Source organism: Epinephelus lanceolatus, chromosome 7, assembly GCF_041903045.1.
Source record: "Epinephelus lanceolatus isolate andai-2023 chromosome 7, ASM4190304v1, whole genome shotgun sequence".
Taxonomy (NCBI): Eukaryota; Metazoa; Chordata; class Actinopteri; order Perciformes; family Serranidae; genus Epinephelus; species Epinephelus lanceolatus.
In genome coordinates, this window is record NC_135740.1 from 28,465,877 (window position 1) to 28,484,134 (window position 18,258).

The 18,258-nt window shown below is 39.4% G+C and overlaps 2 protein-coding genes across 3 annotated transcripts; both read right to left on the reverse strand.

The window, feature by feature from the left end:
• Positions 1-774: 774 nt before the first annotated feature.
• Positions 775-6,806, reverse strand: LOC117259190 (uncharacterized). 2 transcript variants are annotated; one of them, XM_033630446.2, is made up of 5 exons: positions 6,671-6,806; positions 3,793-4,450; positions 3,388-3,509; positions 2,232-2,287; positions 775-1,801 (listed from the first exon to the last, which is right to left on the reverse strand). In XM_033630446.2, exons 2-5 carry the CDS (start codon positions 4,402-4,404, stop codon positions 1,449-1,451), a joined length of 1,143 nt encoding a protein of 380 aa, XP_033486337.2. In that variant the 5' UTR covers positions 4,405-4,450; positions 6,671-6,806; the 3' UTR covers positions 775-1,448. The 2 variants fall into 2 exon arrangements, with proteins under 2 accessions (XP_033486337.2, XP_033486342.2); XM_033630451.2 differs by having other exon boundaries at positions 3,793-4,447; positions 6,671-6,800.
• A 3,046-nt stretch (positions 6,807-9,852) lies between these two features.
• Positions 9,853-17,977, reverse strand: yif1a (Yip1 interacting factor homolog A (S. cerevisiae)). Its single transcript, XM_033619068.2, has 9 exons — positions 17,840-17,977; positions 17,362-17,413; positions 16,334-16,578; positions 15,300-15,404; positions 13,836-13,914; positions 13,691-13,748; positions 13,436-13,591; positions 12,444-12,537; positions 9,853-10,601 (listed from the first exon to the last, which is right to left on the reverse strand). The coding sequence occupies exons 2-9, from the start codon at positions 17,390-17,392 to the stop codon at positions 10,443-10,445; spliced, it is 927 nt and encodes a 308-aa protein (XP_033474959.1). The 5' UTR covers positions 17,393-17,413; positions 17,840-17,977; the 3' UTR covers positions 9,853-10,442.
• Between the last annotated feature and the right edge of the window lie 281 nt (positions 17,978-18,258).

Here is an 18,258-nt window from a genome sequence, read left to right on the forward strand (position 1 = left end):
AAGTGATGCTTTCCCACTTTTCTTACAACTAAATTATAAATTAATTTTTATTTTTTGAACTATTATACTCAGCTAATTCTAGAAAGGCGGCATTATCACAAAATGCTACAGAAACAGTGTTAAGGGGGCAAGATATTCATTTTAAGATTGTTTTGTTGGTCACCACATGGAGTCAAATTGGCCAGTAAGACATGTTCTCATTACATAATAATGTGTGAGTCAAGAGCTATGTTTTTACTTTGAAGGCTATATAAATCTTACTTTAACATGGGAAACTTGGGAATCTTGAGTTGAAATCACTCCTTCCACCCCTGAGAATGAACTAAATGTGTTAAAAAAAAATCACAGTGAAAAACCCATAGCGTATTAATACTTGATACCCCTCTGTTTTAAAATCTCAGAGTATAATTTTGTCCATGATTTTTTTTTTTTACATTACACTCTCAAATCTTTGTCCAGCATATCATTGTATGGTATGTTATGGTGGTAAAATTCATTTCTGCATTGTAAGTGCCTGAATACATATGAAGTAATATGATCCATTGTCTCATTAGTCCATCAGAAAGTTGATCTATACTTTTACCTAACTACAAAATAATTCACAAGCCTTAGGGCAGTGTCAGCGTTTCAGGAAGGAGCAGCTGATCATCTTATCATCCCTCCCATCTATTAACACTTAAAGGAACAGTGTGTAAGACATAGAGGGGTTTAGTGGCATCTATCAGTGAGAACTGCTCCCAGTTAGGATTCCTTCAAAGTTCATTGTACAGGAGATTTTTTTTTTTTTTACCGGGAGCTGAATTATCGGCAGAGGTCTCTTTCTCTCCAAAACATACAGACCATGTGATTTAAACCTGTAAAAACACTGAATAAAGCAGTTTCATGTTAAAAATCAGTGTTTCTCTGACGCTGTTTGGTATGTCAGAGATGGGCCTGCTAATGTTGCTCACTCTTTTTTCTTTAACAACTTGAGATCCAGACACTCAGGAGGTTTTTACCAGAAGCTGAATTATCCACAGAGGTCTCTCCCTCTCCAAAACAAATGGACGCGGTGATTTAAACCAGTAAGAACACCGAATGAAGCAGTTTCACGTTAAAAAAATCAGTGTTTTTCTGATGCCCTCATTGCAGAGGGGCTAAGTATGGTCGCTGACGCAAAAACATGAATGGCCCTATCTAGAGCCAGTGTTTGGTTTGTACCATCTGGGCTACTGTAGAAACATGGTGGTGCCAAATGGTGATCTATGTGGACAAGGATTCATTTCAGGTGATGATACACTAAAGAAAACATACTTGTCATATTCCATTTCTACCAGTATATCCCCCTAAATCCTACACACTGCACCTTTAAGACTACAAAACATAATCCTTATTTTTTCTCATTTCCTCATTTGCTTTCAATATATTGAAGCATTGCATCAGGTGTGATTGTTAGATGAGATGTAACACTAATATCCACCACCTGCCAGGTCCAGCAGTGACCCAGCAGCCTCCTGGGCCTCGGCATCCAGCTGAAGGATCTCCACAGTCTCCAGGTCCAGCTCGGTGTCACCCGGCAGCACCAGGTACTGGTACTGGTGAGACTGGTAATAGTGTAACTCGATGTACCCGCTGTCTGACAGGGGGTCCTTCTCCATCTCCTTGCTAACCTCCTCCTGCTGGTAGTCAACCGACTCCATGGTGACAAGCTCCTCGTGATCCGGGGTCAAGGGGCACGGAGGGCTTTCAGAGAAAGTTGGGTTGTCGGTGTTCAGGATTTGGGGTGAGGGCGTGGAAAGGAGGAGGGTGTGAGAAAGAGGATCTGCATGAGAGAAAAACATCGAGCAGAATATGAATCAAAAAGCACAACATCAATATTAATAACTTGTTTTCATTCAGGCTGGTTAAACGACCACTTGTCAGATTCTTTAGTGAGCATGAAGACCCATATAGCACCATAGGCTCAGAAATAAACCGAGGGGATATAAAGGAGACTAAGCTAGGCTATTGCTGGGTTGCCAAGGTAATAGAAGGTTGTTGCCATGCCAACAGAACACAAACAGGGGAACAATGTTGCATGCTGAGAAAGCTGCAGAGAGGGAGAAAAGCTGTGGGCGATAAAAGTGTCACAGAGAGCTGTTACACCACTGATGACATATTGTCGACTAAAATAAATTCATAAAGGGTCAAGTCAGTGCGTTCTTGTGCTAATTAAGTGACACGAGCCCGCTGTGAGTCTCCTCGTCACTAACCTGAGATTTCCATAGAGTCGCACACTGCAGGCACCCCAAACTCAGCTCCTTCCAACCTGCACACAACATGGCAAGACAGACAATGACAACTACATGAATTAAGTTTGTGTGCTTGTTTAAAGATTTAGTATGCAGGATTCTCCAAAAAAAATCAATGACAACTCATACAGAAGTAATTCCTTGAAAAAAAAATCATCACTTATGACCCACTCAAAGTGTGTGGTGATGTATTTATCTGCAGAGACTCTGCCCTCTACCTGTGTTTTCTGTTTTCTTCTTATGTTTTGTGCACAGACTTTTACAGGCATGTACCCTGACAGCGCTCAGGTGAGGGCAGGGCTTTACAAAAAGGAAGCAACCAGGTGCCAGACTATAAGCAGACGGCATCCGAGAGACACAGCGCCAAAAAATGCAAATATAATGAGGCGAAACATCAAATGAGAGTGAATCTGGGGCTGCATTTTACTTTCAATTTAGCTGGCGAGTGTGTTTACAATCCTGCATGGTATACCTTTAAAATACACCTAAGTAAGAGAGTCATTAAAATGTGAAACACCTCACCACTACACACACATTATACTTTACTGCTCTGGTTAGACAGCAATCTCACAAATCATTAAAATGATCAAATGATTACTTTTTCTTACAATGAATGAATCAATCAATCAATCTATTTATAAAAAACATTTAAAAAAATGCCCCTTGCAGTTTGCAAGAGGTCCAAGGAAATGTCTTCAGATGGCATGTTTGGTTGGATCAATAGCCAATTATACAGAGATATTCAATTTGAAACTGTGAAAAGCAGTACATTTTTCACATTTGAGAATCTGGTGTGTGAACCATGTGTGGCATTTTTTTCTTGCCTAAGTGACTTGGAAAAGGTTAACACATATTTAAAAGTCATAATGAAAAGCATAGATGTGGGTGGGAGGTGGGGCAGGGGACATGACCCGCTAAATATTTAGAACATGTGTTTGCAGAGGACTTTAATTTTGAACAAATAAGTGACATTTACACCATAAGCTGATGCAGAGGAGGCACAAATTGGTGCATATAAATTCCACAGTATGAAATGTTGAAACTTAACCTACGCCCATAATAAAAATAATTTGTTGCAGTCCTGTTGCATAAACTCAAACTGCGTGATTATACTCACAGTGCGGGCTTGTTTAACAGATGGATGTTGTTGCTGTGATAGCTGTGGGTCTTCCTCAGCACTTCAAGGAGCGCAGGCCGATACTCTGGACACACACACCACAGCGATCCCTTCCCCACTGACTGAAACAAACACACGAAACCACTTGAAACATTCAGACTGCAATGGGCCGTGCAAAGATTTCAGCAACGCTGAAACACCAAAAAACAACCTCAACACATGTGGAGCACATTATATGCCCCTGTAGGGCAGTGTAGTTGCTGACTTGACTAAAACTCAGCACATCTGGATTCAGTGTGTTGCTCAAGGACATTTGTGTAATATGGATGCTTGAACCTCTGTCTTATAATTTAAGTACACTCCATTTAGCCGCTACATGACCCAGTTGCTGATTCATGTCCCCACCTGGCTCTTGTCCCTCTGAATGCGACGGAAGCTCTTGCTCAGGGACAGGTTGTGTCTGACAGAGTTCCTCCAGCCTCCAGCAGCTGTCCTGTAGTAAGGGAAATTGTTCACAATCCAGTCGTAGATGTCCTTCACTGGAAGCCTCCTGTCAGGTGAGTCTTCTATAGCCATGAAAATCAGACTACTGAAGGAGTATGGTGGCTTGGACGAGGCAGTAGAAGGAGGTTGGGTTGGTGTGGAGGACTCTAGCTGAGGCAGTGCTGTCATTTTGGGAAGGGGCTGCAGAGGTAGCAGGTTGCTCCTCTGATGCAGCCAGTTGAGGCAGGTCAGGTCATCCTGGTCAGATACGTTTCCTGGGCTGAGGCACTGTATGTTTTGTCCTTCGAGGCACTGAGATGCTGTGCAGTGCGACAGAGGTGAGGATGAGTGAACAGACTCTGCTGTTGCTGGAGAAAGTGAGGAAGGGGATGGGGGGAATGAAATAGGTGAGAGTGGGAGTGAAACACGGCCATTTGAGCAGGTCTGCTGCGGCGAGGAGGAGAAAGGCAGGGACCCTCCATAAGTGGTGGGACACGGTGACAAGGGTGGCAGTGTATGAGAGCTATTCTCCATCTCACTCCCAGGAGGAAACTTCCAGGGTCATTCAGCTGTAGCACTGCTGGAAGACATGACAGACAAAATTCAAGGTTAATGCTGAAAGGAATGATTCAGGTAAATCAGGAATAAAAGTCTCCTCCTGTAACTGCTGCACATGTTCATTTACTCTGTATATATCATGCATGTTAATATCTACCCCTCACTGTTTATTCTATATCTATTAGGGCCTGAGCACCAACCGCAGGTGGAGGCCCTATTGAAACTGCAATAAACTGAGGAAATTAATCACATTTTTGAGGAACTAAAGATGCTCAAAAACTCACAAAACATCACACAAACATAAGAACTGGTGAAAAATTTTGATATTTCATGGGTCTTCATCTTGGGTGTGACAAAATGGCTCAATAGTGCTTCCCTACTAAATTCAACGGAGTAGCCCCAACGGTGCACTTTACCTAGATCTACCAAATTTGAAAGGCACATGTAGCATTTCAAGACTTAAAAAGTCTCCTGGTGCCACACCATAGACTACAAATAACGGACGTAGCTACTGTGACGTCGCACATTGGTTTGTGGACTCCCATTTTGAACCTTCAAGTTCAGCATTTCAGCCGTCGCCATCTTGGTTTTTGGAGCCAGAGGTGATCATATTTGGTCGAGAGGCTGGAGCTGTGGAGGGGCAATGGTGGATCTGACTGAAAAGCTAAGGACACTATAGCACAAAGCTTGTCACTCAAGTGACTCACCCTTAATTATGCGTAAATGTACGCCTACATTAAATGTAAACGGGTGAGTTATATACAGTTATAGTTTTAATGAATGTTAAAATTAGCTGTACAGAACAAAATGTATTCGTACCAGGCTGTAAATATGTTTATATTTATGCTGTAAAGTTGGGCATTTTAACATGGGGGGGCATTTTTGCCATTTACAGGCACTGTACTTTAACAAACTCCACCTACAGATTAAACTCAACTGACTTCAAATTTTGGCTGTGTTATCTCAAGACCTTAGCAATGCTACGCTGAGAAGCTTTTGAATTTTTGTCAAACAGCTTGGCTGTGGGGAGGTGTTGAATTTCCATGTTTCGCCAAGACAAAGAAAGCAGTCTGTCACTTAATTTTACATAGTCCACATACCTGAAATAATCTTCATGCCTATACTGAGTCATAGTCATAGTGTCACAGCTGACAACAAGCCGTCAGCCGTATGTTAAAAACATCATCTGAGTTACATGAGATTTACATGGTGTGGTCGACACATGATCAACAGCAACATGAAGTATGATTCATGTGTGTTTTTTTGTGCCTCATAGTGGACTTAGGAAGTGGTAAAAAAGTTATATTACGTCATTTTCAAAGAAAAAACATCTAACTGGAGTGCACTGTCTGATATCTGCAGAAAGCATGGCTGCATCAACTGGTATCCGTGCAGGAAGGCCCAGGGGCCTGTTCATCACTGCTTGCAGCTTTAATTCTGTATCTTATTGTTTGTTCTATTACTTTGCACCTTACTGCTTTTTGCACCTCTGTTTAGATGCTAAACTGTATTTTGCTGTCTCAGTACTTGTTCTGTGATATACCCAGTAACAATAAAGATTTATTCATACAGCCCAAAAACACAAATAACAAAGAGCTTTACGATTTGTTCAGCATACAACATGTCTTTTTTGCAGAGCAAACAGAATTAAGGATAGTGAAACTGCACTATATTTGAATTTAGGCTTTTTTGTTTCCATTTTCAAGGTATAGAAAACAAACTTTAAATACTACCTTTAAAAACTAAAATAATCCAAACATGCAGGGTAGCTACTCCAGGGTTGACCCAGCTCCAAAGTCTTAGACTAAAAGAGCTGATGGAAAATGCTGGAGAAAAAGAGAAATATTCCAGTTAAATGTTAGCCATCCTTTCCCCTCTGATGAGCATCCTGTTCATGTACAAAGTCCACTGTGTGTACACTCTCACAGTACCATCTCACGTTTTAACAGCCTCTAAACACTAAATGTGCCCAGTGGACAGGTGCAGAAACACACTGTTGCTCGTAGAGTGCAACAGTGCGCGAAGGTGCGCTTTAACAAACTAATAATACACTTAGTGTGTGTAAAATCAGATTTATAACGCACTGTTAGTTTGCCTGTGATGCCACATGGCTCTACAATGCAGTTCAGAAGGCAAATGGCGGAACAATATAAAGTTTCATTTAGTCAGGAAAGCCGCCTTTTCCTCTCACAGGTGAGATTAGCTGTTGCTCCAAAATACATAATATTAACTATTTACTCACCAAATCACCAAAACGATAATCAGGCAGAGTTCACAGCTGCTTAAATGTCCAAAAAACGCGTCGTTTCAGAGTTAAAGGTGAAATTATGGTGTTGAAAACTGGACTCGGAGTCGGACACCTCTGCCTCCGTGTTCTGTTGCTGTCCGAGGTCTCCATGGAAACCAAAAGGACGCTTTGCAGGGTGCGCGTGCCCAGGCGCACTCCCGCACAGATTATACAGCCTGACACCAATAAACAGAGGAGACAGAGGACTCACATCCAACAAGACAGTGAAATATAAACAGCAATACCCCCAAGATAAACACCTCATAAAGTAAACAGGAAGAAGTTTTCATGTATTTTTTACTTAACTAAAAGCAGTAGGCCTAACCAAGTACATCACTCAACTACTGTACTCTCCTTAACCTCTTGAGACCCCAGCTGTTATTTAGCATGTATTTTTAACGGCTCCTAGCTATTTATGATGAGGAGGACCTGGTTAGTTTAAAAAAATAAGTATGAAAAGCAAGCAAAAAAAAAAAAAAAAAAAAGAAAACAGGTGTCGTCATACAGGGGGCACTGGGTTTATTTTTAATAATCACAAGTGTGCAATAAATTGTAAAACTGGTTATTTTAATGCCTGAAATTTTTTGTCCAGAAACAAATACAACATTTGTTAAATGTTTTGTAAGTCTATGGGTTAGGGGTCTCTGTGTGGGGCAGCAGTACCTCAGCCCATAGGAACTGTAGGTTCAAGTGCCTGTCTGGACTGGACTGGTAGCTGGAGAGGTGCCAGTTCGCCTCCTGGGCACTGCCGAGGTGCCCTTGAGCAAGGCACTGAAGCTCCAACTGCTCAGGGCACCTGTCCAAAGCAGCCCCCTCACTCTGACATCTCTCCATTTAGTGCATGTATAGGTCCTGTTTGTGCATGTGTGTGTGTGTATTTCGGGCCTGTGTGTATATGACAACAGAGTAAAAAAATTGAATTTCCCCACAGGATTAATAGAGTACTTCTTCTTTACTTCTAGCACTTAAAGAATATTTTGATGCCAATACTTAGAACTTAAAGGTCCAGTGTGTCGGATCTAGGGACATCTATTGGCACAGATTGTATATAATATTCATAACTATGTTCCCATTAGTTTATAATCACTTTAAAATAAGAATCATGTGCTTTTGTTTTTTTAGAATATACAATTTATTGTATATTCTAAGATCTACATACAGCATGGATCCTCTGTTCCGGAGTCTGGCTAGTTGTTCTACAGTAGCCCGAAATGGACAAACCGAACACTGGCTCTAGAGTTTCCATGTTGGCCACCATAGTTCTCCTACACACTTGGCACACAGTAGAGGTTTCAGTTCTGCAACCTCACCCCTAGATGCCACTAAATCCTACACACTAGACCTTTAAATGTTGTTTTTAATGCAACTTTAACTTGTAACAAATGAGGTATTGCTACTTCCTGTCTTTTAGTACTATGGAGGACTTCTTCCACAACTGTGTGAAAGAACAGACAGTGTGAAAGTAAAAGTCCTGTCTTTACAAATCTAAAATGTAAAGGAGTTTCAGCAAAATATACTTGAACTATTAAAAGAAGTCATAATGCAGCACAATAACTATGTTTTTCACATATTATATATTTATTACTGCTGCATTAACATCTACACAGCATTTTGATATTTTAGCATGTCTACATAAGACAATACTTTTTTTATATACTGTTGTGAGGGTTAATCATAAAGCTGTATATTGTATGAGCTCATCATTTGTGTGTTAACTATAAAATAACCTGTGCTATTAAATTGAAATCAAAAACTAAAATACTTTTCCCTGAAAGTACTGTGATTGAAGTAGAAAGTTACATAAAATGGAAATATTCAAGGAAACAACAAGTGACTCAAAATCATACTGAAGTATAAAACTTAATGTAATTTTTGTTTAAGTCCACCTGTGCAAAATATTTCATCACTAGTGATGCACGTTTTCTTAAATGGCATGTAACACATTATGCTGCAATTATACTTAATGCAGTGGTTCCCAACTGGTCCAGCCCCGGGGTCCAGATTTCTCCTTAGACATTAGTTCAGGGTAAGGATAGGCCGATACATCGGCCGGCCGATATATCGGGCCGATATTTGAGTTTTTTACTTGTACTGGCATCTGCCGATACGCGCGTGGGTTCGCGGATTTATTTTTCCCTGGCACTTTTTTCATTTGAAAATATGTGGTTAAGTTGAACAAAGCTGCTGAATCCTACTGTGTACAGTAGTTGTTGTTTTATTTATGCTTCAGCTTAAATATTTGTTTATTTTATAAAGACATTACTGGAAGATTTAAGAGCACTGAACTCTTTTTTTTATTTGAATGTATAATAATAATAATAATAATAATAATATTCTACCTGTTCTACCTCAACTTTCCATCTTGTTTTAGTATTTTTTACTGTTCAATAAATGTTTCTTATTTTAAACTTGAGACCTGAAATATTTGTTATCATTGTGTCATTTTTTTGATGTAAATTGAGGGAGCAAAAGCAGTATCGGGCCCAAATATCGGCTCAAGAAAATCGGCAGTCCATAATTGGTCATCGGCTAAGGGTGATGGAAAAAAATCGGTATCGGCATCGGCCCTAAAAAATCTATATCGGTCTATCCCTAGTTCAGGGTCCACACAGTTTAATATATTCAGAGTCATACTTCCGTTTGGCCATGCTGCTGAGCTAGTTAACTGTCTCTGTGAAGTAGCTGTCTGTTAGTCTATCTCTCTACAGCAGGAAACAGCACTTCATGATAAAAGCACTGTGCTGGAAATTCACTGTACTTAAAAACAATGTGTGTGGTTTTTTGTTTTACAAACTTGACATGTTCATGAGTCGGTCGAGAACGGTCCGTTCAGAATGGACTCATGACCCACCAGTTGGGAGCCACTACTTTAATGACTACACAACTACAGATGACACTTGATGTAAATATAATGGAGTAAAAAAATAACCCAATTTTCCTCAGAAATGTTATGGAGTAAACATACATCCGTAGATAAGCACAGTAATTCTAAGTTTTTAATTTCAGTTTCTTCCCACCTCTCTGTCTCAGTCAGACTGCTGATTTCTGGCACCAACTTTAGAAATAAATCAGATACAACTAATGTTCCCTGCAAAACTATAGCTTTTTTTAAGAAAGAGTCTCAGAAACGGTTAAAATTGAATACACAAAGCTAAATATATTTATTTTTTTTCTACAAAAAATTCAAACATTGTCATGCTGTCAATTTTAGATAAATAAAATCCAGGACTCACAAGAAAAAAGGGGGATAATGCAGCAACAATACCATACCAGAAGATTGGTACTTGCATCATGTGTGTAATATGCGTTTGATGTGTGTGGTGTGTGTACTGTGGGGTGCAAATACTGTATCATCAATCATGTGAAGGGACAATGTATAAAAGAAAACTTAAACTGAGTTATAATTAAACAAACCTCACAATAAAAGCCCTTTTTCTTCAAAGTTAAGTGGCCAAAAATAAACATTTGTCAGAGTTACTGTACACCCATGTTGGAAAACAACTTCCAGTGAGACACTTTATGCGTCACACTCTGTGGTGAAATCAACAAAACCATTTCATTACAAACATGTCCGTCTGACAAGCTCGACACATACTGCAGCTCAACACCGTCTACATATGTTTTGAGTTTACTGACAAAAGAGCGTAAAAAGGCAGGTGTACAAACACTCAACAACCACGTTTTAGGTCCAACACACTTGGACTTCTGGTTATTTAATGCCTCCCGGTCACCTGACCAGGTGAGAGGTTAACCAGTATATAATGATTGGCTGGAACACTGCAGTGGCCACAGTGATATAAAGGCGGAATTGAGGTTTGGCACTTGATCCAGTTCCCATGGAGTCCGAGGAGAGAGAGGGAAGGATCTTCATTTTCAGAGATCGAACCTGCCAAGACAAAAACATCTTTAAACGTCCAATTCAGGCCAACATGATGTGTGCTTTTCAGTAAAATATTGGAGCATTGTTAAAGGTATACTTACAAGATATTCATAAAAAAACAATGTATTGAATCATACAAATAAAATCCCTCTCAATCATCACTTATGACCCAAAAGAAGTGTGTGATGGTGCATTTTCTGCAGAGACTCTATCCACTGCCCGTATTTTCTGATTTCCTTCTGATATTGCTGTGTTCAGGACGTTTTTCGGACTTTATAAACAGGCAGAGACCAGTGGAAGTTGTGTTAGACTTTCTCGTCCGTCATTTTGAGGGACAGGTAGTAAAATTCGGACATAATCTATTATTACCTTAATTATAGCTGCTACTGGGTGATAAATGTTATCACTATCAATGTTACCCCCTTGACCTTCATCCTCTGCCGCATCAATCTCTCTTCTTTTTATTTTTGGGCCCTGAAGCTTCAGTAACATTAGTAATTAACAGCAAATGTTTTGAACACTTCATTTTTACTATATACAGGATTCCCACATATTTTCATGGGACAAAATTTCAGAACCTTTCCATGACTTTTCAAGTATCCATAATACATGTAAACTTCAGAAAAGCATGCATTTCACTGTGTCTGCTACACTTGCCTGCCTGGTTACCGTACTTCCCTCAACACACACATGCAGGAGAGCCCTGCTTCCCGTAAAAAATGCCGCCATACTATGTCACATATACACGTAATGTCTAAAAGCAGAAGGCTTAACTGGTATAAGTCATGGAAAATGAGAACCATGTCTAGACTTAATTTGTCTTACTTGACATTGCACGTCCAGCAATGGGAATATTGCACATCGCAATGTTGATACTGAAACGATATATCGCACAGCCCTAGGTTGATGCATATTAGAGCCACATTATGTCAACGGCTAACTTCGACATAGTAAATTTGCTGTTATGTTACATTACGTGGAGGGTTATCCCCAGAGGATTAGTATAACAAGGAATTTAATTACAAAATTCCATAGGTTTTCCAAAACGTTGAATGATTTTTATGACTTTTACAGGCCTGGGAAATGAGATTATGAAATTCCATGACTTTTCCAGGTTTTCCATGATCGTGGGAACCCTGTATATGAAATGGGTAAACTCTCAATTCATTGTTAAGCTGTGTGCAGCACAGTGATGTACCATAATGACGCACAAAGCGGATATAATTTGTTGCTGCACTGGACATCATGGTGTATTTATCACACTCAACAGTTGCACTGTAAAACCTAAACCTGAGGATTATTTACATGGTTCATACAGATACTGATTTAAGTTTGATGTGTATTAGCTGTCTTTGTGTATTCTATATAATTGTTTCTTTATTATTCTCTTCTTAATGACCCTGGGAAAGATCAATTGAAATGAAGAAAAAAAAGCATCTAAATGTGTAAATATCTGACCCACTTATAGAATATAATGAATTATAATTACACAGGTGATCAGCACCTTTTCTGAACCAATGATATGTTACACTGAAGAAACACAATGCTGCTGTGAGTAGGAATGTCATAGTTTTAGCTTCAAATTATGCACGTGGTTCTAATGAATAGAAAAGTACATTATATTGTTGCCAGATGGTTGTGCAATATTTTAATGTGTAAATGTTTCTGATCCATAGACAGGATTCTCTTATAAAATGTCCACTTTATAGTAATGCAGTAATGTTATTTACTGATTAAGAATGAGCAGGAACTAGTCACAATGATTTGATTTTCTGTTAAAGAGGAAAGTTTGTTAATTTCAGGTTCATAATACAGTAGATGATGTCAATAAGGACTCAAAATACTTACAATGAAAAACATAAGGGCACAGGAGGACCAGGCGAGGGCCACATAATAACCATCACTGCCAAACAGTAAGCCACACAACACTGTGAAGATCATCCTGAGGAGAAGCATAAAATGAAATTAATAATCTACAATATAAATTTATAATGCAGTTAATGTAAACCAACTTACATTTAAATATGGAAGGCCTTTATTTACAAAGGTACTTTTTTAACCACTATGCAATTTACCTACATCTATGAGCAGGTAATCGATTTATAGCACAAGTTAAAGCTTTGGGTCTAAAATTGACCCTCACACTGATTATCTTTGTCAGTTAAATCATAAATCCATATTTTCCTCTTACCTGTGGTGCTATTTATCGGTCTAGATTGTTTTGGTGTGAGCTGCAGAGTGTTGGAGATATCGGCTGTAGAGATGTCTGCCTTCTCTCCAATATTATGGTACTAGATGTCACTCAGCTTGTGGTGCCAAAAATACATTTGAAAAACTCAACAGCAATGTCTCTTTCCAGAAATCATGATCTGGTTACTCAAGATAATCCACAGACGTTCATCCGCCAACCATATCACTATACAGAAGAAAGCGTTCATCTACCGTTAGCTCACCTAGCATTACTGAGCTAGCTAACATTCAGCTCAGCCGAGGAGGATGCGTTAATGTTGACATCTCGAGCTGTCACAAGCACGAGCCTCTTGTCCATGAGTAGATGCTCCCTTCCTTCTGTGTGGTGACACAGCCAGTAGAAAAAAAATAGTTCCTACATGAAACAGCTCACAACAATGTCTGTGGATTATCTTGAGTAACCAAATTCTGGAACAAGACACTGCTGCACTGAGTTTATCTGGCTCGATTATATTCAAGAGAAGGCAGACACCTCTTGGGGCGATACCTCCAACACTCAACAACTCACAGCAAAACAATCTAGACTGATAAATAACACTACAGGTAAAACTGACTTTTTAAATGCGTCTCAAGTACAACATGACACTTACCCAACATATTTGTATCCACTGTAGGCGATGAGATCAAAGGTTGAGAGGTCGCTGTGTACTGTCAGCAGGTACAAGCTCAACAGCATCACCAAGACCTCGATGATGATCCATACGAGGGCGGTGCTGGCACACAGTCCAAGAACCTCTGGACTGAACCTTCACACAAAGACAATACACACTCCTTATCTACCTTTTTTGATACGGTGCATATTTACTGAGTCATTAAGTAAATAAGATAAAGATGAAATAACTCACCGTTTCTGAATGCCGAGGGCCATTCCAGCGAGTAAAATGTAGGTTATGAAAGCCATTGCTAAAAGACAAAGATTACAGTCAATACATCTCACAGGCTTTACAAAATGGCCTGTTAGTGATCATTTGGTATGTAAAGGAAACTCACTTGGTATGTAAAGATCTGGTGCATTCACATCCTGTCTTGGAGTCAGTGGAGTGTCCCGATGGTAACGAACTTCCCAGTCCTACCAACACAAATAGGAGTACAGTCTGTAGTCAGTAATGCTTTCATCTGAAGGGTTTACAATATGGAACAACTTAACTGAAATTGAACAACAAAAAAGTTTAGACAACTTTATGAAAATTAATTTACAATAGATTAGATTAAAGCTCAATGACAAATTAGGGCTAACAGCCGTAGTAGATGATCATTTTAAGTAATGTGTCTGTAGAATTTTTCAGATCATATTTGGCATCTGAGAAAATCCAACTATTAACATGCATGTTACATTCTGACTATGTCTGCTATTGCGTTCAAAAATAACCAAAAATTGGTTGAAAAAAGTTAGATACTTAAATTTTTAGGGCATCTGTGCAGCCTTGTTTATTCGCGGTGTCCATGGAAACAACGATGAACGCAGCCATAAAGGTTTCCTTATGCAGAAAAGACTGTCTGTTTACTTTTCTAATAACTTCATTACTGTATAACTCATAGATAGAAACAAGCTTAATACTTCATATTTCTGATGCTATGTTTATATGCAATTCAAAAATATTGCCGCATTTTCTTTCAAACTAATTTGGTCACAAATGTCCAGATTTGGTTCAGTTGCCCTGTATTACGCTTGGTGTGGAGCTGTTCTGCAGGCTGTGTATAGGTGTAGAGGCAGATCTGCGTGGGAGTGTGTGTGTTCAGTCGCACGGCCTACTTCTTGCCTTGCATTCTACGAAATCAAGTTCACTCTGGCCTGCACTCTCCCACACATTGGTTAACATTTTGGCTCTCATTTTGGCTGCCTGCTCCAAACGCCATGGGAAACACTGTGTGCTTGTGAGGTCAATTTATATTTTAAAAATTCAGAATTTTAAACATTAGAAAACAAACAAGGGGCAATAGTTTGAACATACAAATATTTTTCCATACTCTCTTATCTTCTCTTCCACATTTATCCACATCTGGAGATGACTAAAATCAAATTCCATACTTTCCTATATTACGTAGGAACCCTGTAAGAACTGTGGGAAAATGCACCAAGACTCTTTAGTGTGGCTTTTTGCACGCCTGGTCTTGTAAGGAAAGTTTGCACTCTGTGTGGATGGTGTATTATCAGGGCACAGAATGTTTTAGTGGTGACTTTATTTACAATCAAAATAAGTTAAAGTGCGTGAGAAATGTCGGAGCTCAGTGTGCATTTATATCCGCACTGGCAATCAAAGCATTATGATGCTTATAAGTAAAGCTGGAGTAGTGATTAGGAGGCTGATTATCTTGTTTGTATGGTTTCAATGTGATAAGTGGGTGAAAATGTGATACCAGGGAAAATTATCAAGCACTTATGCATGCTATTAAATGTTTTGTCCCGTACGTTGATGTAGGACAAAGTCTGACAGAGTGAATGGCTCTGATTACCTGATGTGTGTACGGGAACATGAGGATCATAAGTTTCTTCAATACATATCTGGTGTCGACGGCAAAGAAGTATTTCAGCTTGTTCACAGACATGAATCTACTGATCTGAAAGGCAAAGGAAGTGCAAACATGAATTTAAAAGATGAGCAGCGACAGTCTGCCAAGCTAAATAAATACAGTTGAGTCATAGTCATTTGTATAGAAGGCTGTGGCTGCCCTCAGGATTGTGCATCACTTTGACACACAGACTATGTACTTTGAATCACCTGTGTACCAAAGTTGCAAATCCAGTAGAGCAAAATTAGTTTTATTTACGTGCCATCCACAGGTCATACATTTATGTATATGTTCTACCTTTAATTCTGGGTGAGGAAAATCATCGACTGTTCATAGAAAGCAAACCAGAAAATGGTCTTCTTGGCTGAAAACCTATCCACTAACAATGACACTGTCTAGAGATTAAGGTTTGTGTTGTAAAAAGGCTCTGGGTGTGACTAATATCAGGCAAAGAGCCATAGAAAAGCACAAAGTAGTACACTGCTGTGGAGGAGTAACCATATCTATGAAAGAACACATCTGTGTGGTTCTCTGTATTGGAAAAACTTCAAATAATGAACTTGCTGAATCACTTTTTGAGTCAAAAACAAAATAAAATGGTTTGAAAATACTTGCATCTGCAGCTGTAAATCTAATTGCTGTATTTGAGATGACTCTGTGCCCCTATTCTCTGATCACATTAAGAGTTGGGCTGTGTCTTGGTCTACTTGGTCATGCAGCTAGGGAGAAACTTCAAAATCTTGTAAAGATTGTTCAGTGTGTGCTTGGGGGCATTCAAACCGCATTTATCACAGTCAACTTGTGATTTAATCACCCAAGAATTTTTGCCACATGGGAAAAGTGATGCCAACTGCCCAATCCAGGCCCTGACCTTATTTATAGGTTACCAGGCTAACACCCCATTCCCTCCATTCAAACACATACAGTACCATGTATCATGTCTAAAGAAAACCAATCATTATCCTGCTTTTTCTCACCTCTTTGTTAACCATATCCTTTCCTTGGTTAGCTAATGAGGAGCCGTACATCATTGCAGCGTTGGCCATTGGGTCAGCAAACAGGTTGTTCGACCCAGCACCTGCGTGCATGTCATGTGAGGGTCCTGCCATATTGTACCCAGGAGTGTAGTATCCTTGATTGTTCATTGCTGGAGCTGCAGAGCTGGTGTCGTCAAACAGGACAGAATCTGCAGTGGGGGGAGCTGCACGAGCTCTCGGTTTAGCTTTGGAAAGAGGGACACAAGAGAGTAAATGGCGTACATCTGAATATATATTTTAAAAAAAGGACTTGAGTTGGGTTAGTATTGTATTAACCCCAATATCAAATAAACATACAGTGATATCCATCTAATTGTTTATGTTAGTCCTATTACTTAAAACATTACAACCCTATCAAATCTTTCATCTAAGGAGGAGAGGAACAATACTCTGTGATGATCAAGATAACAAGAGGAGCTTTTTAATCTTATTTACTTTCAATACAGTTACTCCAAAATTGACCATATTCTGTTGTTAAAATGATTACAGGTAAGGTTTACACTTAGCTGCCTGTTTATATGGTACTGTAAACAAACACTAATGCATGGTAATCAAGGGAAAGGCAGCTCTGTAATAAATCCTACCTTCATGAATGGTTATTTTTTGAAGTCTTGGTTTAAAATGTTTTAGAGAGGTGTTGATTTAACTTCAGGTCTATTGTAGTGGCTGTAGTTAGTGGTGCTGTTGAATTGTATTGTATTATACTGCATTGGTGTTACTTTTTTGTCAATCCTCATGCAGGTAAGATTTAATGAAGTACTTGTAACTTAAACAGCATTCATTTGTGTTATCTGTACCTAATAAATGGGATCGTTTACTGTATATTATCAGTCGTGTGACAGCTCTACTTGAACTCTGTCTTCCCCAACTAAGAAATCAGGAAGCAGAAACTATGGACGGATATTTTGCAAAAAATTACAAAAATTTCAACTGATGATGACACGGTGATTCATATAATTTCCACTTACTTGCTCGGTATCCTTGATGTGGCAAGTCCATTGTGACGTTCGCTGACGTTAGCTTAAAATAAAAACAATGACACGTTAGCAATATTTGAGCTTATTCAACACTAAGTTAACATTAAACGAGTTCATCCTGGGTTTGCTAGCTAAACAGAGCACTGTGAGGCTACACCACAGCTAACACTGATAGCATTAAAATACCTGAGATAAGTCAAAGGCCAGCTTGCTATACCTTTATGCTAACAGCTGCTAGCTAACCTACGTATAAACTTATTTAACGGTTACCACTAATGCTAACAGTTAATGCTAGCTAAGTTACCTAGCCGGGCGAGCTAAGTTAATAACATCACATTTTCAAGTAACACTCGGTGAATACGCACAGGCGATAACATATATCCAACAGTAGCATTTTAAATACCCAAACAGCTTCTCTGTAAGATAATATTACCATTATAAAGTAAATATCGAGCACAGGAGCACTTACCAACACAGCTAACGTTGTTAGCTAGCTACGTGGCTACCAGACTGTTCAGGGGTGATCCCACCCATCCACTGCGGTTGGCTGACTCTAGTGTGCCTGCGTGGCAGAAAACGGTGTAACTGACAAAGTGCACTGCTGTACCAATACACACAGCTAAGAGGTAACGTTACTGCTGGTACTGTTTTTACATGTGTGAGCCGTACTTTCCATGCTATGTCCTATCCATGCTAAACTGTTTTAAGGGATATTAGAGTAGGCTGCAGGTCAACTTTGGGAGCCATGAACTTAAAGCACCTCTGACCAGGAAATGACACTAACAGTGAACAGTGCCACAGATAAGACACCATTTCCCTCACTTTATCCCAATAACACCACGTACAACATTGTTAAACTAATTACAGGTTAATGCATCAAGTCAAAAT

What these genes read in the sequence shown, in the direction of transcription:
- LOC117259190 (XM_033630446.2), bottom strand. Translation starts at nt 4,404, where the DNA reads ATGGAGAATAGCTCTCATACACTGCCACCCTTGTCACCGTGTCCCACC. An exon ending in CTGTTAAACAAGCCCGCACT is followed by an intron (nt 2,288 to 3,387) that starts GTGAGTATAATC and finishes TGTTGTGTGCAG; the next exon opens with GTTGGAAGGAGCTGAGTTTG. An exon ending in CGACTCTATGGAAATCTCAG is followed by an intron (nt 1,802 to 2,231) that starts GTTAGTGACGAG and finishes TCTCTCATGCAG; the next exon opens with ATCCTCTTTCTCACACCCTC.
- yif1a (XM_033619068.2), bottom strand. Translation starts at nt 17,392, where the DNA reads ATGGACTTGCCACATCAAGGATACCGAGCAA. An exon ending in GCCCTCGGCATTCAGAAACG is followed by an intron (nt 13,592 to 13,690) that starts GTGAGTTATTTC and finishes CTTTGTGTGAAG; the next exon opens with GTTCAGTCCAGAGGTTCTTG. An exon ending in AGTGGATACAAATATGTTGG is followed by an intron (nt 12,538 to 13,435) that starts GTAAGTGTCATG and finishes GCTTCTCCTCAG; the next exon opens with GATGATCTTCACAGTGTTGT.